Below are 25,503 nucleotides of genomic sequence, written 5' to 3' on the forward strand. Positions count from 1 at the left end.
ATACGATGGATCTCCTAACAGCATACACAAGAATGCCTTCATTTATACAGCAGGCCCTTCCTGTGATCCATCATTCCAAATAAGAGTGTGTCTGGAAAGAAGCTAATAAGGTATAGTGAGTGCTCAGCAGCACATGCATACGGTACTGTATCACCGCACAACCTTAACTCAACTGTTCTCAGTATTTTCCTATTGAGCAGCAGTGGTGGAATACATGCTTTTCCTTGTTCAACCTTCAGCCTATGTCAACATGCTTTCTTTATATAGATAAAAGTAAAATTATTCTATATTCCAGATGTACCTCCTGTAGTTTACTCTTAAAGAGAAACTGTGACCAAAAAATTGAGCTTCATCCCAATCAGTAGCTGATACCCCCTTTTATATGAGAAATCTATTCCTTTTACACAAACTGATCATCAGGGGGCGCTGTATGGCTGATATTGGGGTGAAACCCCTCCCACAGGAAACTGGGAGGACCATGGTCCTGGCAGTTTCCGGTCTGTGAGCCTTGTTGCATTGTGGGAAATGGCTGTTTACAGCTGTTTACAACTGCCAAAAAAACAAGCAGCATCTACTTATATTGACATCATCTGCCAGAAGTATAAATGTCACCATGTGATAAATGTGAGACTGTAAATCTGGGAGAGGAAAGCTTTTACAAGTTATACATAATTATTGTAAAAATTAAGCACTTTTTTATTACATCGTTTTTACTGGAGTTCCTCTTTAAAGTGGACCCAAATTAAAAATACAAGATTTCAGAAATAAAATCTATTTTCTAAATTCTAATAATAGAAGCCCTTTTTCAGCTGCATGATGACAAATATAAAATATTATACATTTATTGGTGGAACCCCTCCCTTCCTTTCATATTGCCGGGACAGAATCCGGGAAACTGGTGGAGTAGGTGATGTCCGGCAAAGGAGGAATTGCTAATGGCTACCACCTGTATAACCCTAGTTATGAAAAGAGAAGGGTGAAAAGCATGCACTGAAATGCTCATAGGCTTGAAGGAGTGTTTATTTATCTTTGTATGTGTCGGAGTGGTGCAACTAAATATTTTGAATTAAAAAAAAATAATGTTTGGTTTGGGTCCACTTTAAGCTATTTGCTATATTTTTCAGAAGGGTTTTTATATGGTCAATGTTTTATTTGCTTATTATAAAATACTCTTTAAAGCTAATGGCCTCAATTCACTAAGCTTATCTCCTGTCTTTAATAACGTTTCTAGAGTTATCACCATGGTGACGAGGCATGTAGTATTCAGGAAACATTTTACCTCAGGCAAACCTAAAGTTAACTCCTCTGTCTTTAAGTTAACTCTTCAATCCTTAAAATAACTCCAGAATTCTAAAGTTAAAGACAGACTGTTAAAGGGACTCCGAGCAGTGCAAAAACTATGGAAAGATGCATATCATTTTAAAGCTCTCTTTCTCCTCTTTCCAATGATATATAAACCGCCACCCTACGCCTTTTAGTTTTCGCTATTTTCGCAATTGAAATTGCCTCGGCCGTGATTTCGATTGCGATTGCGAAAATAGAGAAAACTAAAAGGCGTAGGGCGACGATTTAGGGGTCGTCAGAAAGAGGAGAAAGAGAGCTTTAAAATGATATCCATCTTTCCATAGTTACTTGTATTACACAGGACGACACTTTCCCCAGTGTCAGCAGCTCCATTCAGCAGAATGCAGCTGCTGACTTTAGGAAGAAGTCGCCCTGTGTAATACAATGTAACTATGGAAAGATGGATATCATTTTAAAGCTCTCTTTCTCCTCTTTCTGACCACCCCTAAATCGTCGCCCTACGCCTTTTAGTTTTTTTTCTTTCCATAGTTTCTGCACTGCTCGGAGTCCCTTTAGGCTGCTTACACACCAAGACGTTACAGGCGCACGTTAGTGCGCCTGTAACGCTCCCCCAACGCACAGCAATGTAACACAAGTGGGCTGTTCACACAGCCCACGTTGCGTTACATGTAATGCTGCACGTTCGGTGCAAAGTGCAGCATGCTACGGCGTTGGAGCGGCTATAGCCGCGTTAGACTGTTTGCACATGCGCAGTGGGGGGCGGAGAGGAGGCGGGGAGAGCCAGCTACAGTAGCCGCGCACATGGCTACTTAATATTCACTGCACTGGCGGCAGCTGATTGGCCGGCGGGACCACGTGATGCGGAGTGTCTCGCTCCGCATCACGTGGTCCCGCTGGCCAATCAGCGCCACTCTGGGAGACATTATAGGAATCGAGCCGCCGAACGCGGCTCACTCTACCGTCGGCTTTTGCAGCACCATACGTTGTGTTAGGTGCACGTTATGCGACCTTAACGTGACACCTAACACAACGTCTTGGTGTGCAAGAAGCCTTAAAGAGACACTGAAGCGAAAAAAAATTATGATATTATGATTTGTATGTGTAGTACAGCTAAGAAATAAAACATTAAGATCAGATACATTAGTCTAATTGTTTCCAGTACAGGAAGAGTTAAGAAACTCCAGTTGTTATCTCTATGCAAAAAAGCAATTAAGCTCTGCGACTTTCAAAGTCCTGGAGAGGGCTGTTATCTGACTTTTATTATCTCAAGTGTTTTTGAACTATTTACTTTTTCTCTGCCAGAGGAGAGGTCATTAGTTCACAGACTGCTCTGAAAGAATCATTTTGAATGCTGAATGTTGTGTAATCTGCACATATTATAGAACGATGCAATGTTAGAAAAAACACTATATACCTGAAAATAAAAATATGATATTTTCTTTGCTGCTAAACTTCTAGTAATTTTTCATAGTACACAACCAATTCATTATATCATATTTTTTTTTCGCTTCAGTGTCTCTTTAATTAGCTGCATGTGAAAATAACTACAGAGGAGGTAACTCTTGCCTTATTATCTCCAGCATGATCTTAGTGAATTGAGGCCAATGTCAAGTGAAATAAAATAATAATAATCATAATAAAAAAACAGATACCTATGGAGAGGTAAGGCACTGGGTCCTATAGAGCCTTCCTGTTCCTCTCAGGGTCCCCTCGTTCCAGTGTTGTCACCTCCTTCCAATCTTCTAGGAGGCTTCAGGAGTCTTGGGGAGCTTGAGTGCTCCCAAAGATGGGCGGCTCCGTACTGCGTATGTGTGAGCTCACACAGGCCCAGTACAGAGCCCCCCATCTTTGGGAGCATTTACACAACGAGGGGACAGCGACTGGGGTTTTCCATTGCACTTCTTCTCTTTGTAAATATTGCACGCCATTACCGCTATGCACCAGATCGATACATGCGACCAATTTTGGCCCCAAATTGGTCACATCGTCGAACTGCCATGCTCTCTGTGGGACCAATTTTCATCCAATTTGATTATAGTTATCCAATCGGATGGTCGATTGACCGCAGTATCATCTGAGGTATGGCCACCTTTCGTAGTTCAAGATTTGTCTGGGTGGGAGCTAAAACACATTTATCTTTTTTTTTTTTACACTATTGTCATTCACCTGAGACACTCAAACGTATTAGCACTACCTTTTAAACCGTAAGAAAGACAGTAAGGGATTCAAAGAAAGTCTCATTAAGAGTTTAGAATTAGAGATGAACCATTTTATTTTCACTTCAGGTTTGCTTTAAGCCAACATTCCTCTGATGTTTCACGTACAGTTTTCAAGACTCTGTGAAGGAATGTTTATATTAAAGCAATAAATAAACGCATATTAAGTTCAACCTTAGGCAGTAGAAATACAAAAATGTTCATAATGCAGTACTCTGCAAGAATAGAAAGGGAACTAATGTTCGAGGGAGCACATGTAATAGAAAATGTGTGTAATGGGAAGTGGCTGGAAAAGGAACAAAGAGGGGTTCAGAAGGTTCTCCTCTGGTTCATAAAATCCTGCTTGTGAGGAATCTCATTATATTCCAGTTCCAGTTTCTTTCCAAAATAATAAAGTCTCTCATGAATGTCTTTGCCTGCTTTACGTGTTGCACTGAAGAAGGGCATTCCTTAAAAGGGCAAATGATTATTCTGTAAGCATGCCGGGCGCACTAAACATTCAGAGCATGTTGTACTGTTTCTTGTGTGACAAATAAAGTGTAAATAATGGAACTGAAATAAGGTTTTGCTTTGTTTTAGTTTTCGGCGGTAATGATGCAGCTTGTCTTAGTAACTTTCTCTGCATGATATCAACACTTTTCCCCTCACTCGTTCTATTTTGCTGTTATTTTCAAATAATGATCACATAGTGCCAAAAATGTCTCCAGAATTCCCCATTATCCGACACAGGCAGAGGTATTTTCAGAACGCATTGGGCTCATAAGCTTTTTGCTGTGGTTTAATAGGTTGGTTTTATGAAGTCTCCTTGCTGCATGTAATGAAGAGTACCTGTTACCTTAACAGCGGAGTTAGTTAAAAGTCCCTCTCCGCTACAATACATTTCACATCATTTTAAAAAAAAAAGGTGTACCTTTAGAATAAAAAGGGATTTTTTTGGTTGTTTGTGTGCATTGTGCAAGGGGGGTGAGTGTCATTCACCCTGTAATTGTATAAAAGAATAAAAGGTATCATTGCAAGGGAACGTATACATATAGACGCATGTCCATTTTTAACTGTGGCAAGGAAGAGGGTTGTTGCTGTTTGGCATCTAAACAACGGATGAAGTTTATCTGTGTGTCTGATTGTGACAGCTCTGCTGATTTGCTGCATAGATTCTTTTATCTAATATGCAGCTCCCACTGAGCTTGAAGTTGCAGCCTACTAAATGGCTATAAATGCAAATGACAGCTGCCAACGCTCATTGCATGGTAAATAGTACTTTTTGCTTGGATTTATTGCTTTGGGCCACAGGCAGGTAGGGTAACTATAGGGTTTTTTTTGTATATGTGATGATAAACTAAAACCCCATTTCAGGTATAGTTTTTTTTATTATACATTGTGTAGTTATTTTTTTTATTTAATGCACATTAAACTTTTAATACTTATTGAAGGGGTTCATCTATACTTTTCCACTGATGTCTCTATACGTATCGCCTCACTGTAAGTTGCCACCTGACTTAATACCCCAATTTTTGGTTCTAGCAAATGTTAAAGGCAACCTGAAGGGAGAGGTATGTGGAGGTTGCATACTTATTTCCTTTTAAACCATGCCAGTTGCCTGGCAGTCCTGCTGATCACTCTGACATCAGTAGTGTCTGATTTACATTCCTGAAACAAGCATGCAGCTAATCCTTTCAGATTTTTGTCAGACACATCTGATCTTCATGCTTGTTCGGGGTCTGTGGCTAAAAGTAGTAGAGGCAGAGGATCAGCAGGACAGCCAGGCAATGTGCATTGTTTAAAAGTAAATTAACATGGCAACCTCCATATCCCTCCCCTGTCCTTGAGTATCAGTTATGACCATAAATAGGAGGGCTTATAGTTTCGTAGCCTAAGGATTTCAGCACTCAGATTTTAGCATTACTTGTACATATTCTAGTTTACATCCAATTACATACAATATGTGCATCACCATATGCATTTTTTGAAATGTATTGTATGCCTCTGGTTGATATAAATATTAGCAGCTCTGCAATATGCAAGTAAAGGAACTGGTAAACTGAAGGGATTGAAAGCTTGATTTGCAGTTTATTCCAGCGCCATTTGAAAGGTGGCATTCTTAGATAAGGTACCGTAAGTTACTGTATCCCTTGTACACTAGTAAATGTGCATTTAAAGAAAACATGGTCATCCACAGGGATAGGGACTCAATCATTCGAGCAACAGTTCAGACTGAGTGCCATACAGACTTGCAACACTTTGGGCCATATACAATTCACCTTTTTACCCGAGTTTTCTCCTAGGAGATAATTTTTCATCTTCTATTTTCATTTTCCAGCACTTTTCAACTAAAAAGGTTCCAAAAAGTAAATGGAAAAAGTACTATCAAAACTGTTTTGAGTATTTTTTTTCCTTTCTGGTAGCTTTACCTCCCTGGCGGTATGCAGATGCAGTCGCTGCGTCCGCGGGAGGGTTTTTTTTTTATAAAAAATTTCTATTTGTTAGCTAGCACTAGGCTAGCTAACTATTTGCGGCAAGTCCCCTGGCACCTCTCCGACCCCGCCCCCCCCTGCCCCCCGATCGCCGCCGGCAACACTCACCCGTCCACGATCCCACGAGAGCCGCAGCTTCAGCAATGAGCTTCACTGTCGCTATGGCGACGATCAGACATGATGTAATGATGTCATCAACGTCATGCGCAGTCCTGACCCTCCCCATAGCGAAGCCTGGAGCTGATCGGGAGGCTGCGCCATTGCAGGATCCCTGGGGGGTATGTATTGCATCGGTGATCAAGGGGAGAGCGGAGGCACTTGGGGGGGGGGCATAGTTAGCTAGCCAAGTGCTAGCTGATGAACATTCAAAAAATTTTATTTAAAAAAAAATCCTCCCAGGGCCATGCGATCCCCTGCAGCGGCTAGCCCGACACTGTGTCGGGCTTACCGCCAGGGAGGTTCAAAGGCATTTTATTGACAAGTAGGAGAGGGGGAGGAGGGACAATGGTGTGACACATGACAGAGTGGCTTTGAGTGGGTGGGAAGAGGAGGGCAAAAGACATCTTTCTGGCGTCTCTGTCATTCAAGATCCAGAGAGGACACCTATACAAAATATATAGTACAGATAATGACTATTGATCAATACACTAGGCCCGATCAGGGGCGGACTGACAACTCATGGGGCCCCCAGGCATTAGGAGATTATGGGGCCCCCATACCAGTGTTTCCCACCTTTCACGCTATTTTTTTACAGACTAAGGCCTCTTGCACACTGCAAGTGATTCCGATTCAGATTCCGCTTTTTAATCAGTTTTTACATCCGATTCAGATTCTGATTTGCAGTGTGCAGGGAGCAAACTGCAAATCGGAATCTGAATCGGATGTAAAAACTGATTAAAAAGCGGAATCTGAATCGGAATCACTTGCAGTGTGCAAGAGGCCTAATATATAATAATTTACTGACAACAGATATTTTATACTGATAAAAAACCCTGCGCCGCACTAAGCGTGGCGTGCCGAAAAATGGGTGTGGTCATGCATCAGAATGTGGGCGTGGTCATGGGTGGGGCAAAATCTACATGACCTTAGCAGTGGTGTAAAAGGTCTGCCGGGGAAGTTTGAACTCTGCCATAGTGTTTCCCCCCCCCCCCCCCAAAAAAAATACATGTAATTTGACAGCATTTCACCAAAAATCCATGCAATTTGGCAGAGGTTCCTCCAAAATACAGATATGGCAGTCGTTCCCCCAAAATAGACGTAATCTGGCAGCAGCGGTTCCCCCAAATACACATAATTTGGCAGCGGCTCCCCAAAATATGCGTAATCTGGCAGCGGATCACCCAAAATCTGGCAGCAATGGTTCCCCCATTATACACAATCTGGCAGCGGTTCCCCAAAAATACACATGATCTGGCAGCTGTTTCCCGAAATGCACTTAATCTGGCAGCAGCAGTTCCCCAAAATAGTTAATCTGGCAGCAGTTCCCCTAAAATAGGTGCCCCCAGTATAGGTAACCAGGTCAAAAGGTATCCCCAGTGGAAGTAACCAGATCTATAGGTTTTCCTAGTGCAGGTATCCAGGTCTATAGGTGTCCCCAGTATAAGTAGCCAGGTCTATAGGTGTCCCTAGAATAGGTAACCAGTATTATAGGTGTCCCCAGAATAGGTAGCCAGGTCTATGGGTGCCCCCAGTATAGGTAGCCAGGTCTACAGGTGTCTCCAGAATAGGTAGCCACGCCTATAGGTGTCCCCAGTACAGATAGCCAGGTCTATGGGTGTCTTCTGTATAGATAGCCAGGTCTATAGGTGTCCCCAGTATATGTAGCCAGGTCTATGGGTGTCCCCAGTATATGTAGCCAGGTGGATAGGTGTCACCAATATATGTAGCCAGGTCTATAGGTGTCCCCAGTATATGTAGCCAGGTGGATAGGTGTCCCCAGTATATGTAGCCAGGTCTATAGGTGTCCCCCAGTATATGTAGCCAGGTGGATAGGTGTCCCAAGTATATGTAGCCAGGTCTATAGCTGTCCCCAGTATATGTAGCCAGGTCTATAGGTGTCCCCAGTATATTTAGCCAGGTCTATAGGTGTCCCAAGTATATGTAGCCAGGTCTATAGGTGTCCCCAGTATATGTAGCCAGGTCTATAGGTGTCCCCAGTATATTTAGCTAGGTCTATAGGTCCCCCAGTATATGCAGCCAAGTCTATAGGTGTCCCCAGTATGTGCAGCCAGGTCTATAGGTGCCCCCAGTATATGCAGCCAGGTTTGTAGGTGTCCCTAGGAGGGGAGGCAGCCAGTGAAAGGGAGCTGTGGGCAGAGCGATGGGAAGCATCCCCCCCCCTTCCCTCACCTTGGGGCCCCCCTTCCTGGCTCTCCCCTCTGGAATATTGAAGTGTCGCACAGCGGCTGACAGCGGGTGGAGACTTACAGCTGTACAGCCACTGGAGGGAGCTTTGATCTGTGTGCCGCTAGTCTGGTCTACTCAAGACCAGACTAGCGGCGCACAGATCAAAGCTCCCTCTGGTGGCCAGACTAGCGGCGCAAAGATCAAAGCTCCCTCCGGTGGCTGTACAGCGGTAAGTCTCCGCCCACTGTCAGCCGATGTGCGACACTTCAATATTCCCCCCTTCTCCATTGCTCTGCCCACAGCTCTCTTTCACTGGCTGCCTCTCCCCCTGCTCAGGGTTCTCCCCCTGACCACGGGCCCTCGGTCCGTGCCTGAGTGCCCGAATGGTCAGTCCGCCCCTGGCCCCGATCCTATTCTCTTTTTCTCCTATTTTTCTCTTAGGAGATAATTTTCATCTTAAAATAGCTTTTCAGTACTCTGCAATTGAAAAAGTACAAGAAAGTAGGTGAAAAAGTACTGTTAAAATAATGTTGAGTATTTCCGTGTGCATCCATGTAAAAAAGGCACCTGCAAAAAAAAAGGTGTACGGGATTGCGCTTGCAGTATATCTATAAAATTACTGATATTCTACTAATTAATTCCAATAGTAAAATATTGGTAATCTTTACCAACATTTTACTATGTCTTAACCTAACCCTTCTTGCCCACAGAACCCTCCCTCTACCCATGCCTAACCCTAAGACTTCCCTCTACCCATGCCCAACCATAAGACTTCCCTCTACCCATGCCTATCCCTAAGACCTCCCTCTATCGATGCCTAACCCTAAGACCTCCCTCTACCAATGCCTAACCCTAAGACCTCCCTCTACCGATGCTTAACCCTAAGACCTCCCTCTACCGATGCTAAACCCTAAGACTTCCCTCTACCAATGCTTAACCCTAAGACCTGCCTCTACCGATGCTAAACCCTAAGACTTCCCTTAACCCACCCTCCTAACCTTAACCTATCCCCATTTGGGCGCCCTGAGGTGCCGCTACAATTTGCAGGAAAGAAAGTAAATTTGGACGCCAAGGCAGGCCAATATGCAATTTGAGGCATTGCATAGTGGGCGTTCTTCCTCGGCTATGCAAACTGCAACTGTGAAAGTCAGATGCAATGTTATAAATTTAAGCTATATAACTGAAAATAAAAATGAGACTTTTTTTTTTACTTCTGCTGTTTTATTTATTATGTGTATTACACATACAATTCATTATCTCATATGTTTATTTTCGCTTCAGATTTGCTTTAAGGACCACAGACATAAAGTAAGGGAGGAAGTGCATGTTTTAATGGAACTCTTGTCATATTGATTATTTTAGCTCTGCTCTGGTTAGGGGTGGTTTAGAACTCTTTCCCTTACATGATCTATGCAAGCTTATGTGAGGGGATCCTGGGTCACATGACTGACTTCCAGTGCAGTCCAGTGCATTGCTTTGGAATGGCTGCATCAAATATAAAAATCGTGTGAGTGGAAGCTTAGTCAATTATCTCCCTTTATGAAGAATAAAAAAATTAGGAACTTTGAACTAGGACTTAAAGCTTCACTATAAAACTTGAACTAGGACTTTAAGCCGCACTAGAAAAGGTATAGGTAACTTTATAATTATCCTGAAAAAAAGATGAACCACACGTGCACCATCCGTCCATCAATCACATTTATTGGGGGTGACAGTGTCCAAGTACACCATAGGAGAAGCGTGGTACAGTGTGGCTTCCAACAAAGCAACTTGCACATCGTTGAAATGTGCAATCATCGGTGGAGGAGGTGGATGGATTTCGCGTCTGAAGACAAAGCGTCATCAGATGCGAAACAGCCATGTTAGTGCCTCTCACCCACTTCTACCACTGATTTGGACATGTAACTTGCTTTGTTGGAAGCCACACTGTACCATGCTTCTCCTATGGTGTACTTGGACACCGGCACTCCCAATAAATGTGCTTGATGGACGGATGGTGCACGTGCTGTTCATCTTTTTTCAGGAGTGCTATCTCTCTTCCTTCAACTTTTTTAAATGGAGCACACGTCCTTGGATTTCGTCATTGGAGATGCAGCAGCATCAGTGAGAGTATATTACCTGTGTTTACTTTGCTCTACTAACAAACACTATTAATGTTGGAAGTTCCACCCTTTACTTTGACTCTTTTTCAGTACAAACTTCATAATGATTTCATGTTTTCTGTTTTAGGTTAGTTCTTGGGTGACATGGCTGATTCTCGCTGCGGGATCCATGGAAGAGAAACGAGAAGTCTTCTCCCACTTAGTGCACATAGCGAAGTGCTGCTGGAACATGGGCAATTACAATGCTGTGATGGAATTCCTGGCAGGACTCAGGTACTTGCTTAATTGAGGGGTGGCTGAAGCAGCTGTTATAAACATAAGATGGCACGAAGTCAGCCAGTATTAAATAGCCATACAGTTACAAACTGACTGTTTGGAAATAACCTGGAGGGTCACAATGTTTACACGCTGAAGGCAGTCATGTTTAATCTTTTAAAATATTAAGTGAAGTTAAAGTAAATTTTAATTTTGATGATGAAGTAGAAAGACTGGAAAACATTATGGATGTCGTTGAGAGTTTGCCGGGCCAGACCACACTCATTTGCACGAAATGGCCTAACTCCAAGGTATTCTACTAAACAAATGCATAATGTTTCATAGCTTTTGAGCTTAACAGGAGGTGTTCTTAAAAAAAAGTGTTAACAGAGGTTTTATCTCAGTGGTTTCCAATACACAACTCCTGGGCTGTATGTGGCCTGTCTGTACTTGCTGTGTGGCCCGTCTGTGACATCAGGGCCAGGACCAGGTTCTCCAGTGCCATAGGCAGAGATTCCAAAGTGCCTCCCCCCTCACCCCCCAAATTGTCTGCCACAGTAGAAGTAGCATATGTGCCCCCAGTTGAGGTAGCCAGATGTGCTTCCAGCAAGCCCGGATTTATATTTTGTGTCCCCCTAGGCCAAGTATGTTGCAGCTCCCCTTTCTTGTGCCTCAGGACCCCTCCATTTACATGTGCAACCCCCTCTTCCATGTGTAACCTCCATGTACACCAGCCCCTATCTTTCATAAACAGCCCCTTTGAGCATCAGTTTCCTTTTTCATGTGTTTCTTCCCATTTTCACCCTCCTCTTTCATATGTAGTAACCCCTCCTTCATGTCCAGGTGCCCCTTGGCCTGCAGCTGCCCCAGGGCCTGGGCCTTTGTGGCCTTTCCAGATATTCAGCCCTGGCCTTCAGTATTAGGTAGCCCCCTCCCCATCATAGATAGCCAGGGATCTCTCTTCAGCTGATCACACGTTTCCTCTCTGACTGCCTCTAATGGCATGATGTAAGAGGACGCCACTAGAGAGAGTCATAGAGAGGAGACAATACAACAGGTTGAAGAGAGATCCCGGTGGTGGTGAGAGTTGAGTAACTCTTCCATCACGCTCCCGTCTCAAATACTCTAGTGAAGAGGGTGTACAGGATGTTGGAGCTCTGAGGAGGTGGTAATAGGGGGCCATGCTTGTGGGCCATTCTCTCCACTATGTCAAATGCACAACCACTGTTTTTGCGGTTGTTAATGGAAGAAGTCTCACATGTTTCCACTCTACACATCCCTTAAAATTAATTAATTGATTAAGCCAGTGAAGCTTAGATGTTAGAATATTTAGCTATGTCTCACCAATTAGCTGCACAAAGCATCATGTTGTTCCTTTTTTTGTCAACCTACACTTATCTAGTGATTGGGCAGGCTGTTCCAACCCCATGTGGCAGCTATTGCTAAGAAAGTTCTGGAATGGTTTTTTGGTTTTTCTTTTCTTTTTTGTATATGCACATACAAATAATTTAAGCAAGCTGAAATGTTTGCCTTTTGTCCCGTACAATCTTTGTAGCCGAACTAATAAGGGGTTAGCTTGTTCAATAAAATATTATTTCCCTAATAAAATGTGAGATGCCAAACTGCACTCTATCCTTCCATGACCAAAACTCCATCCATGCTTGGGGAACACAGTGTACATGTTTATCCCCAGATCCAGGTGGCACATCTGTCTTCGGAGGTCTGATGATCTTAGGCCTCATCCAGCACTTGAGGCTCTTGAAAAGTTGCAGCTCACCACTCTGTGAGCCTCATTAGGAATTATTTCCCCACTGTTACCATATTGTAAGTTCTGTTTCCATTTCAAAACTCTTCATGCGTTAGAAGTGATATTGTGCGTGCCGCAGAAGAGCAAACTTTTCCATTTCTTATCAGGTCACGAAAGGTTCTGAAAATGTGGCAGTTCATGGATCAAAGCGACATCGAAACTATGAGAAGCCTGAAAGATGCCATGGCTCAACATGAATTCTCGTCTGAGTACAGGAAAGTGGTGAACAGAGCGCTGAATATACCTGGCTGCAAAGTGGTTCCTTTTTGTGGAGTGTTCTTGAAAGAACTGTGTGAAGCTCTTGATGGGGCTGCAAGTCTGATCAGGCTGTGTCCCCGCTTCAATTCGCAGAATGAAACACTGGAGGTAAATACATATGTAGTCTTTCTCCCAGTCACTAAGCTCCCCTATAACGTATTATATGTTCCTTTTGCGCTTTTACTTAAATTTATTACGTATTTTTGAAGTTTGCAGTATTTTTGAAGTATTATCATATTTCTGGTATTTAATGAAACCATCTCCAAGAGACAATAACTTGTTTCAAATATGTTGATAATAAACGGCATACAGTTTCAGCTTTGCAGATGGGAAATATGTCTGAATTAATGCCTGATTAATGGGTTTTGAAGAACCTTGATAGCCTAATGTACTTGATTTTGTTTGCCGTGTTGTACGATTCTGTGTATGTGCAACATTTTTCTGTGTAGTTGTATTTTTTCTCTGCATCAGGTAAAATTCTTGTTAAAATTGTTAACTGTGTGTGTCTCTCTCACTCCCACTAGTTTGGTACGAATAGGACTATGTATTTACAAAAAGGTAATTTTTTCAGGTAAAAGTGGAGGTCACTTGACTGTTGCTACTTTTGATACTTGTTCTTCTCAGGCTGTGTTGCTGTCAACTTTCTTTAGAGGGTTTTAAAGGGGACTTTAAACGTACCCTCCTCAAAATCTTTAAAAAAAATGAGCTTTACTTACCTGGGGCTTCCTCCAGCCCCTGCCAGCCTAAGTGTCCCTTGCCGCAGCTCCGGTTCAAGCGGGTCTTACGGGGTCTGCTCTATAGCAGCTGCCAACCCGGTGAGGTTGGGGGCCACTGTGCTCTCCACTCCAGTACTACAGAATGCTCCTGACCACGTGAGTGCACTCGTAAGTGGCATGGCTGCACGCTCGCACATGAGCAGTGGCTGCTACGGAGGGGACCCCATGAGACCCGCATGGACCGGAGCTGCAGCGAGGTACACATAAGCTGCCAGGGGCTGGAGGAAGCACCAGGTTAGTAAAGCTAATTTTTTTTTTTTAGATTTCCCGGATGTTTTTTTTAAGGATGAGGATCCAAATTAAAAGATTTATTTAACGTTGCAACGGAAGGCAGAAAGTGCTATAGGTATAAAGCAGCACAATGTCTTAAACCAAGCTCTCCAGACAGCATTTTTAAAGAAGTCTAAAGGTGGCCATATATTTGGCGATTTTGCGGCCAATCGACTATCCGATTTGATAATAATTATTGAATCAGATTAAAATTGGTGCCACAACCAGCATGCCCGACCAACGATTTGACCATTTTGGGGCTGAAATCGGTTGAATGCATTGATCAAGCAAGCTAGAAAATCTTGGTCTGGCATGGTTGATCGGGTGCATAGCAGTAATGGTGTGTTTTATCGCTACCGACGAACCCAAGGAAACCCCTGGTCCCTCAAATGTTAATGTGCCCCCTGTGCATTCAAATATCTCACCTGTCCGACCACCACTACTGTCCAGCTTCTTCTTCATCAGCATTCTTGTCCCACGTGACTTCCACGTGTAGCACATGTAACGTCACACACGGTTCAAGGCTATATGCGGCAGTCACGTGGGACAAGAATGCATAAGAAGAAGCATCTATACTCACAGCAGCAGTGGACAGGTGAGATATTTTAATTTATGGGTACGGAGGGCACATTAACATTTCCGGGGACACCAATTTCATGCTGAAATCGATAGAGAATCGGCCTGTGGTGTATGGGCAGCCAACAGATCTCTCTCTGATCAGATTCAATCAGTGAAAGATCTGCCTCTTGTAGGCATTGGGATCTATTCACAGAACTTCTCATAAATAACTTAATTATCATCTAATTGATAAAAATAGCACATTTCCAAGCAAAATAATCACTCAAAGTAAGTTGTTCCTTATTAACTTTATTTCCATATTACTTTTCTTACCTTCATTATATTATATTTTTGCTCGCTGGAATATCTGATCTGCTTTGAGCTGTGAATTAAACATACAGGCTCATATGCAATTCCCTTTTTTCACCTGAGTTTTCTCCTTTTCATCTGTGGTTTATAATGCATTCTTAGCACTTTCAAATGGAAATGGGACAAAAAAGTACAAGGCAAAGTACTGTCAAAATTATTTTGTGTATTTGTTTGCTTGGGGTTTAAAAAACGTTTTATTGACACGTATTAAAATATCACCTAGGCTAAAACTCGGGAAAAAGTGAATTGCATATGGCCTACAGTATCAGATATCATACGGAGACAGCATAGGATGCATATTTATACATATACAATGAGTTAGGTACACAGTATTATTACATTTACAGAATGTTATAATTAAATCATAAGACCCCCATATTAATTTATCATTATTTTCTGGAAGGTGTGGCCTAGAACCCACTTGCAACCCTCCCTATCAAGGAGCATGCATGGGTGAGATCTTACTCTAAATTCTCCTATTAGGGTCAGGGGGGTACATTTGTCCCCCCCCCCCCACAGCATCTGGGGGGCGCTTTGGCAGTGTAGAGTGACTGGTGAGCGGCAGGAGAGCTCACACGGGCAGCAGACCGGCTGTTTCTCAGTATTCAGCTTGCTGCCACGCTGTTCTCCTGTCTCAGTCCTGCCTGTGTGCATACAGAGAAGAGCGCCCCTCCTCTTCTCTCCACTGTGACACTGAGCGAGGGGCGGGGCTGAGCCAAACAGACCGGGTAATTCAAGCCGAGAAGAGAGGGGATGGCTGGCTTCTAGCTAATGAATGTGGAGGAGATGCTGCTGTCAGAATCCAGGAGGTAGAGAACTAGTGTGTGAAAAGTCATTTTGTTTACTTTAGCTGCCTGGTCCTGAGCTACTGTGGAGCGAGTGACCAGCGGGGGTCGGGGGAGGCACTCATTGGTGAATGATTGCAGAGCAATGCGTATGCAGGGCCGGGCCGAGGCATAGGCTGGAGAGGCTCCAGCCTCAGGGCGCAGTGTAGGAGGGGGCGCACAATTCATTCAGCTGTCATTCCTAATTGTGTATGAAGCAGAAAGAAATAAGAAAATGGGGATACATAGCAGTGACTGCTATCCAGATAACTAGATATTAAGGTGTTGGGGAGGTTGTGGGCCCTGTGGTCCTCTTAATCTAATAGCAATCAGTGTGTGACCGCTGGGGTGGGAGGGATGGGGGGGGCGCACTTTGGTGTCTCAGCCTTGGGTGCTGGAGGACCTTGTCCCTGCTCTGTGCGTATGTTTTCAATGGTAATGGAGTATGCTTTCTTACTTGTACTTAATTGTATCCCTATGTTATATTATATACAGTGCTGCAGATGACTTGCTGCCCATACAATTGTATATAGGTTTACACTGCAGCTGCCTGGCTTCTATCAGTTCCCCTATATTAATGCAGCCCTCTCTTATCAGGCAGCTCTTCTCCTCCCCCAGTCATCTCCCTTTTCATTCCCACACAGACTCTAAAAACTATTCACGTGGGTTCATGTAAAGGTGACCATACATCAGGCGACTTTGCGGCAAATCGACCATCCAATTAGATCATTATAATCTCATCTGATGAAAATTGGTGCTGCCAAGAGCATGCTTGACAATGCAACCTATTTCGGGTTTCAAGAAATTGGTTACATGTAAACTTGCTTGATCTGGTACATGGCGGTAACGGCGTACAATATCGGGACGAACGCGACGGAACGCATTGTCCTCTGTAATGTAAAATGTTCCCCCTGGTGCAGTATATTTTACTTGTCTGTCACTGGCTTTGGGCTCTGTCTACATACATGTGCCCCACCTGGTTGTTGCCAGGCATTACGTGGGCGACACCACACACGTGCTCAAGTATACGTCAGCAATCACATGGGGCGCATGTATGTAGCCAAAGCCAGTGACAGACAGGTAAAATATACTGCACCGGGCACTGGGAGGGCAATTTACATTAGAGGGACAGCGTGGAGGCAGTGAGATGGTGGCTGCGGTGTCACAACAAGGCTGAGTCTCGAGAGATTTATGCTGAAATCTTTCAGGAATTTGCCTGCGGTGTATGGGCAGGCAGCAGATACGATCAGAGAGAGCTCTGTCGCTTGGTTGATCTGCCCATACATCTTCTGATGTATGGGCACCTTAAAGGGATACTCTGGGGGGTGGGGGGGTGTTGAAAATAAAAACAGACACTTACCTGGGGCTTCTACCGGCCCCCCTGTAGCTGTAATGTCACACACCGTCCTCCTACAATCCACCGTTCCCTGCCGCCAGTCCCAGTCTAATGTGGCATCTCATCACACTGCGGCTGTGCACGTGCTTGCTCCCTCTTGCGTGTCATCGGAAGCTTACTGCGCAGGCGCAGTACAAGAAAACTTTCTACCGTGCCTGCGCAGTAAGCTGCCGAGCGGGAGCGTGCATTATTCGTCTTATTGCCCGGTGCCGGCGGCGGGGAACGGCGGATCAGAGGAGGACGACGCAGGACATGACAGCTACAGGAGGCTGATAGAAGCCCCAGGTAAGTGTCAGATTTTATTTCTAAACTCCCCCCAGAGAACCCCTTTAAGTTGGTTCCTTTGTTATTGCATGTTGGTCTTCTGAGCACAGTGGTTCACCCAGCTGTTTACAGGATAATGTTTCTATCTTGGAGCACCAGCACCTTTTCTCTTCCTGCAGCAGCCCATTAATGTGTCACCATAATTATTATAAAGTATTTATACTATGCTGATGTCCTCCATAGCATGTTACAGAGTACATAGTCATGTCACTGACTGTCCTCAGAGGAGCTCACAACCTAATCCTACCAAATTCATAGTGTAATGTCCTACCATATTATTATTATGTATTTATATAGCAGTGACATCTTCTGCAGCACCTTACAGAGTACATAGTCATGTCACTGACTGTCCTCAGAGGAGCTCACAGTCTAATCCTACCATAGTCATAGTCTAATGTCCTGCCATATTATTACTATGTATTTATATAGCACTGGCATCTTCTGCAGCACATTACAGAGTACATAGTCTTGTCACTGACTGTCCTCAGAGGACCTCACAGTCTAATCCTACCATAGTCATAGTCTAATGTCCTACCACATTATTATTATGTATTTATGTAGCACTGACATCTTCTACAGCACTTTACAGAGTACATAGTCATGTCACTGACTGTCCTCAGAGGAGCTCACACTCTAATCCTACCATAGTCATAGTCTAATGTCCTACCATAATTTTATTATATATTTATATAGCACTGACATCTTCTGCAGCACATTACAGGGTACATAGTCATGTCACTGACTGTCCTCAGAGGAGCTCACACTCTAATCCTACCATAGTCATAGTCTAATGTCCTACCATAATTTTATTATATATTTATATTATTATTATTATTTAGTATTTATATAGCGCCGACATATTACGCAGCGCTGTACAATGTATATATATATCTTGTCACTAACTGTCCCTCAAAGGAGCTCACAATTTAATCCCTACCATTACCATATGTCTATATTATGTAGTGTAAGTACTGTAGTCTAGGGCCAATTTTTTAGGGGGAGCCAATTAACTTATCCGTATGTTTTTGAAATGTGGGAGGAAACCAGAGTGCCCGAAGGAAACCCACACAGACACGGAGAGAACATACAAACTCTTTGCAGATAGTGTCCTGGCTGGGATTCGAACCAGGGACCCAGCGCTGCAAGGCGAGAGAGCTAACCACTACGCCACCGTGCTGCACTGACCTCTTCGGCAGCACATTACAGAGTCCATAGTCATGTCACTGACCATCCATAGTCAATTTAATCACCCTAATCTTGTGATCATTAACCCTAAACTGATACTTTACTGTATATTTTTCCCATAATCTTATTGTTTAATTCCTACCCTTACCCTAAATGGCCAAAAGGTCTTGTCAATATCCAATATCCTGATCTATTAGTATCTCTAACCTCTCCCTTTCCTACTTCTGATAACCTCCGGTGCTGTTCCCTAAGGGTATAAATGTGCATGTGTGCATTTATTCATTACCTGTCCTGTGTCGCGGTGCCTGTCCGTCTTCCAAATCCACCACTCTTCTATTAGCCCCATACATGCCACTGGCGCATAGCATTGCGGCACGTGTGTGAAGTCACACCCGAGCCACACCAGTGGCGTGTATAGTGCTAATGGAAGAGCGGCGGATTTGGAAGACTAATGGACAGGTAATGTATAAATGCATACATGTACATGCACACTTATACACTATGGCGGATGCGGCACATTTCAGCATGAAATCTCTCCGGAATCGGCCTGCGGTGTACGAGCAGCCAACAGATCTCTCTCTTATCAGATTAGAATAGAGAGAGATTTGTCTCTTGGTTGAATCTGCCCATCATCCCTAGGTGTATGGCTACCTTAACTAAGCTAAAGGCTGGTACACAGAACGCAATGTCCTCTCAGATCAACAGCTCAGAACAATCATTTCTATCATGTCCAATCTACACCTGATCAAGAACAGGATCGATTGTAGGATCACTACTTCATAAGATCCTGTTCTTGATCAGGAACAAGTCGGACATACCGGAAATTATTGATTTGACCTGTCGATCTGACGGGAAGTAGCATCATGTGTTCCAGACGTAATGTTTTCCCTTAATTGTATCCCTATCCCCATTATCCTAATCCTTATTCTAAACCTATATTGCCCCAGGGGGTGCCTAGGCACCCCCTGGGGGGCGCAAAAATGGTCTTCGTCCCCGGGTGCTGAAAACCCTAGCTACGCCTCTGTAAAGAAGGCGGGGGTAGTTCCAACTCTGGTGCAAGGGGGCGGGGGGTTGTTTTGGCTGGCAGTCTCCCATAGTCTAGAGAAGGGGTACTGCCAGTCTTTATGAAACTACAAAGATCAGCGGCAGTCACGTGACTTCCACTGCTACTTAATGAACAAAGGTAGATTTTCTTTTTTATGGAAAGGGATTGTTTTTGTATTACATTTACAAACGTTTATTGGATGTATAAACGGGGACAAAATGACAGCATATAAAAAGCCATTACAAACTACTAAATATCGCATACACACACACACATACACACACACACACACACACACACACACACACACACACACACACACACACACACACACACACACACTCACTCACTCACTCACTCACTCACTCACTCACTCTCACACTCACCAACCAGGGAGAGAGCACAGGCACACTGGACAGACTGCCCTCTGTATTTGCCTCCTTCAACAGTTGCGGGAGGAAGACATGGGGTGCAAGAGGCAGGAAGAGGAGCTGGGGAATACAGGTGCTGAAACATGTTCGGGACTTGAACAGCCAACTGTTTTAATTTCCTTTTCTGGCCAGCCAAAGTCCGAAATAGTAAGTGTAGTGTGATTGGTTTTGCACATTGGCCGCATCAGTTGGCCACTTTGCACATGCCAGAACCACAGGCTTGCCAGAACCTCAAGTGGCCAGACTTTGGGTTCTGGCTGTAACATATACAAAAGATTAGTAAAGCTCTTTTCTATTAAAATTAAAAGAGTGGCCATGTGACTGTTTCTAACCCTTCTGACCAGTTGAAGCCTGGCATCCTAGTAGTCTGGCCACACCCCTTCCTATAGCACACTGCAAGAGCATACATCATTACTCCTGTTTTAGATCCATGAAGTAGAGGAAAAAATGCCACATGTCTATTCTTTAGGCTCTATTTACGCCCGTTGCGTTGCATCCCATTTTCCAAATGGGTCCCAACGCAACTCACCGCATAGCAGTAGGTATAAATAGGGCCTCAAAGTTGCTAAAAGTGATATGTGACCTTTTCCCTATTTTAAGTGTCTTATTAGGAGTTTGGAGAGTAATGAGGCTTAATGAAGTTTTTATAAAAATTTCAGGAATGCGTTTTTAAGCGTATTGCAGTAACCAATCTATGTTTTAGTCTTGTGTGGGAAAACCTATCTCTTGTTACCATATCACATGAACATAGTGTGCTGTTCCCACTTCCATCTGTGTATATACATAAATTGAAACAAGTTGATGGGGATTACTTCTTGTGTAAAGGCCGCTTGCATATTTCAGTGTAGAGTGGAATCAAGTCCAGCATTCTTTGCATGCTTACAGTTCCAGCACAAATATATCAATTCTACTTTCATCCAAGACCATCATAAAATCGCTAAGAATGAAACTACTTCTAGTAGAGACCCTCCGATTTGTTTAATAGACGTTATTGGGGCAGTAAGTCTTCCTATTGGCCTTTTCGATGCAGTTGTCTCTTAAAGTCCTGAATAAGTTGAGACTTTTCTGTGTAATATACAACATCCACCTGGCTGCGAGTGTGAATGTCAACAGAGTCAAGAGATGAATTAAAGTTGTTTGAATGGCTGCTCGGAAGTCACGCCAGTGTTTCCATTCTGAAGGCTGCACATTGGCATAAAGGAGGCTTCTTTCCCCTATGTGAATATTAGTATAGCTTACATTTATGATTTCATGTTGTACTTTGTCAGTGAGTTACTGACCTCAGTCATGGGGTAGCAAGGGGGAGTGTTTAAAATCATCGGAGCATTACCTGTCACACAGATGGCAGTGTTCGAAGTGATGCATGTGACAGTTCTGATGCCTATCAAAGATGTATCTTCAACAAAGAGGGTCAACTGTGTAAAGGTTTCTATACACAGCTGCTTTGTGTGCAGATGGCAGTAGCAGACTCTCTTAAATAGTGATGGTCATATCTAGGAGAACTCAGAGAAGCATATGATCAGTTTGGTCAGGTGATAGAAATGCAAGTCTCTGATTTGCTAGTCATGATCATGTGCTAAAGTAGGATGTGATCACAGCAAATCAGAGCATTGCACATCTATCAGTTGATAAAACAATGCTTGCTCCTTCTCCATGAGTTCTACTACACATGACCATCACTACTCTTAAGTCATTTAGATTCTTTTCTGTTTAATTTTTTTGAACCTCTGATTAAGTTTGATTAGCACCCTAATGAAAAACTAATGACCTGTACAAGTGCAAGTTTGTTTTATCAACCAAAGCAATTGTTTATGATCATTTCAGGCTAACACTTTGCCAGTGACAATTGTGCATGCTTGATTTGACTGAGCTGCATGTATTGTCCTTTTTTTTTATAGCAGATGGGGATAAAGTAATTGGCTACAACAATCCAGCCCATTGCTGATTGCTGCTTATCCAAGCAATGGCGGCTCATCTGTCTGTCTGTCTTTCCATATATCTTATATTTATCTATGGATTGGTCACATCACTGTTCACAGGAATCCATCCTCCCATGTTCAGATACAAAAATCTGCCGTGTGTAGCTATTTTAACCACTTCCTGTTCCTATGATGTGAATATAAGTCTCTGCACTCTCCTTCCTACAAAATCTTAGATAACACTGTTTATTTATCTCTGCGCTGATAAAAAAAAAACTCTATAGAGTCAAAAAGGAAAGTCAGCAAACCCCTCTCCTCCCCCAAGGGAATTCTATAGCAGGGAATACAATAGCAGAGTTAATTAGTAAACAAGTGTAAAATACACATTCCAGGAGCAGTCAGTAGCAGATTGTATACATTACTTAATTGTTACATCTAAGACATTATCAAAACAAATAAACTGTTTAAATAGGAAGCATAGACAAATAAAATGTGTGAGTTGAATGTACAATACAACTGTTTACAATAAAGCTGCAGTCTATTAAAGTTTATAGATTGTGTACTTTTTCATTTTCTTCCTTATTTTCCTTTTAGAATGCATAGAAAATAAGATAAATACAAAAAAAAAATCTGCCACAAAAAGCCTAATTTGACCTGAAAAAAACAAGATATAGATCATTTAGTTGGGCTAATTATTGACAAAGTTATTGCCAAAGTAATCAGAGCTGAGCTGAAAATGACCGGGTACACACCTTCAATTTTCTGGGGTCTTCTTATACGCCGGGTGTCATTGATGCTGGACGATACACCCTATCCTGTTACCGCCTCTCAGATCTCGCTTCAGAGGACTGTAGTAAAGCAGTGAGATCTGAGAGGCAGAGAAAGAGGTAAATAGGATAGAAGGGTGAACAAGGCATATTTTATGGACAGAGCGCGATCTATTCTTCCATACCGCTCTGATATATAGGTAGACAAGGGGAGCTGACCAATCCACTTAGGGAGAGGGAGAGTTGACCAATCCAACCAGTCAATCACCTACATACTGTTATACAGGTAGTCCTCGGGTTACGTACGCCCGCTTTACGAACGCCCCCCCCCCCCCCCCCGATACGAACGGCCCGCCGATAGCTCCGCCCCGTCGATGACGTCACCGCGAGCGCCGGATTTCTATGATTTACATGTTTTTAAGTAGTTTAAAATTGACCTAAAGACGCCATGTGTTTGGGGAGGTGAGCAGCTACATACCGCACACCTCCCGTGCCCTGGTGTCACCCTCTGCCTCTACTAAACACCTCCGTATCATTACAGAGATCCGCGTCCTCTGACGCAGGCCGGGAGGCGACCCGGCATACTGCACATGCGCAGAGCAGTAACAGTATCCGGGTCAGAGGACGCGGATCTCTGTAATGATACGGAGGTGTTTAGTAGAGGCAGAGGGTGACACCAGGGCACGGGAGGTGTGCGGTATGTAGCTGCCCAATGTTAAACTACTTAAAAACTTTTAAATCACAGAAATCCGGCGCTGTCCCGACTTAAGGACAGATTCAGGTTAAGAACGAAATGACAGTCCCTATCTCGTTTGTTAACCGAGGACTACCTGTATTCCGGGTAGCACATACAGTGCAGCACCAGTATCTGTTCATACATAGCACCAGTATATGATGATTTTTCTTTTCATTTTTATTTGGAAGAGGGGTAGTCGTATACGGCAAGTATATCCCAAACTCTATATTTTAACTGGAAAAGTTGGGGGTCGTCTTATATGCTCAGTCGTCTTATACGCGGGAATATATGGTGCTATGAACAGAGTGTGTAGGTAAACTTCTCATACTACATGGAGGTGGTAAAATTGGTCAGTAATTAGCCAATCACAGTTGAAGATATGTGCTGGGCTTTAGCTGGTCACACATCATTTAAAACAACCAATTTGTTGCCACTTCCATGTAGTACGAGAGTTTACCTGCAGTACAGCACACCTGTTCATAGTATTCAATATGTATTGGCACTCATACTACATGGAGGTGGTACATTTGGCCAGCCATTGCCCAATCAAAATTCAAAGTGTGTACCAGGTTTTAAACAAAAACAGAATTCTATCTGGTGAAAAGTCTGGTACACGCCTTCAATTATAATTGGCCAAACACTGCCATGTAGTATGAGGGTTTACCTACACAATCTGCTCATAGTATTCAATGGCCTCAATTCACTAAACTTATCTCCTGTCTTTAATAACTCTTCTAGAGTTGTTACCATGGTGATGAGGCATGTAGTATTCAGGAAACATTTTACCTCAGGCAAGCCTAAAGTTAACTCTTCTGTCTTTAAATTAACTCTCCAATCCTTAAAATAACTCCAGAGTTAAAGACAGGCTGTTAATTAGCTGCATGTGAAAATAACTACAGAGGAGGTAAATTAACTACAGAGGCGGTAAATTAACTACAGAGGAGGTAAATTAACTACAGAAGAGGTAACTTAAGGAATGAAGAGATAAGTTAACTCTCTCACGTGTGGAGGTAAGTTTTCTCTTGCCCTATTATCTCTAGCATGATCTTAGTGAATTGAGGCCAATATCTGTTGTCCCTCATACTATATGGAGGTGTTAAAACGGGTCAGTAATTGGCCAATCATAATTGAAAATGTGTACCAGCTTTCAGCTTCTTATGAGGTTAATGTGAATCATTACATAGTTGTAAAATTGTCCACCTTAGAATTAAATCAATGTTGTAAACTCTCTATTGTTCATGATGGCATTTTCTTGTATATCTGTTTTTTCTCTCTGTTGGCTTCATGAAAAGTTTAGATAAGAAAATGAAATGAACGTTTCAATTTGTCTCTCGCAGTTTGTGTCTGACTATAATGGGCAAGACAACTTTCTGCAGCGAGTTGGAAAAGACGGACTGAACAATGCAGACAAAGAATCCACAGTGAACAATATCATGCAGACGATTCGCAGCTGCAATCGCAGTCTAGAATCAGAGGAGGGGGAAGATAATGTCAGCGATAGTGGCAACTCCAGGAAAAACTCCGTCATGGATAGAAACAGATTCCAGTAAGTTTTGTGGGACGTGATCACCTATTTCTGCTTTCACAGGCAGAAGAACAGGCAGGTCGCCTCTTATCCGTGACCCCGCTGAGGGATTGCTTTTTTGGCTCTGTTTTTTAATTTCCATGCAAACTATGCTTTGAATTTTGTTGCTTAGCTACTGAAATCATATCTGTCAGTTTATCTGTTTACAGTAAGCTATTGCAAGAAGACTTAAACCATTCCATTTGATACAGGAAGCAAAAGAATGCTGCTATCTTTTGTAGGAATTTGTAAAGCAGGGAACAATGCAAGAAATACTTTGGTTAATAAAGTGCATATGCACAAGGCCTCTCCTGTGCCAGGCAAGCACCCAAGTTTTTCTTTTTTAAATGTCTTCTCTGTTAAACGTGGAAGCCAAATTCCAGGCAGAAGTGTTTCACTAGCCCTATGCAGGCACCCAATGTCATCTGTGTGTAAGCCAGTGTGTGTAAGATGAACTGATATTGATATTGCTTTTGTTGCTTTGAAGGGTTACTGTAAGTTACAATGTTAGATTAGAGGGATTCTCAATGGACACCAGAGTTGTGCTGCAAGAGAAGCCCATGCAAAAGAAATTTAACA

At 43.1% G+C, this 25,503-nt stretch overlaps 1 protein-coding gene across 1 annotated transcript in view; it reads left to right on the forward strand.

Annotated features, from left to right (window-relative positions):
• The window catches only part of PLCE1 (phospholipase C epsilon 1), a 465,913-nt gene that overhangs the window by 305,631 nt on the left and 134,779 nt on the right, over positions 1 to 25,503 (forward strand). Inside the window, 3 exon segments of the mRNA XM_068255587.1 lie at positions 10,568 to 10,713; positions 12,610 to 12,868; positions 24,698 to 24,906. Coding sequence (XP_068111688.1) covers positions 10,568 to 10,713; positions 12,610 to 12,868; positions 24,698 to 24,906 — 614 coding nt within the window.

Source organism: Hyperolius riggenbachi, chromosome 10, assembly GCF_040937935.1.
Source record: "Hyperolius riggenbachi isolate aHypRig1 chromosome 10, aHypRig1.pri, whole genome shotgun sequence".
NCBI lineage: Eukaryota > Metazoa > Chordata > Amphibia > Anura > Hyperoliidae > Hyperolius > Hyperolius riggenbachi.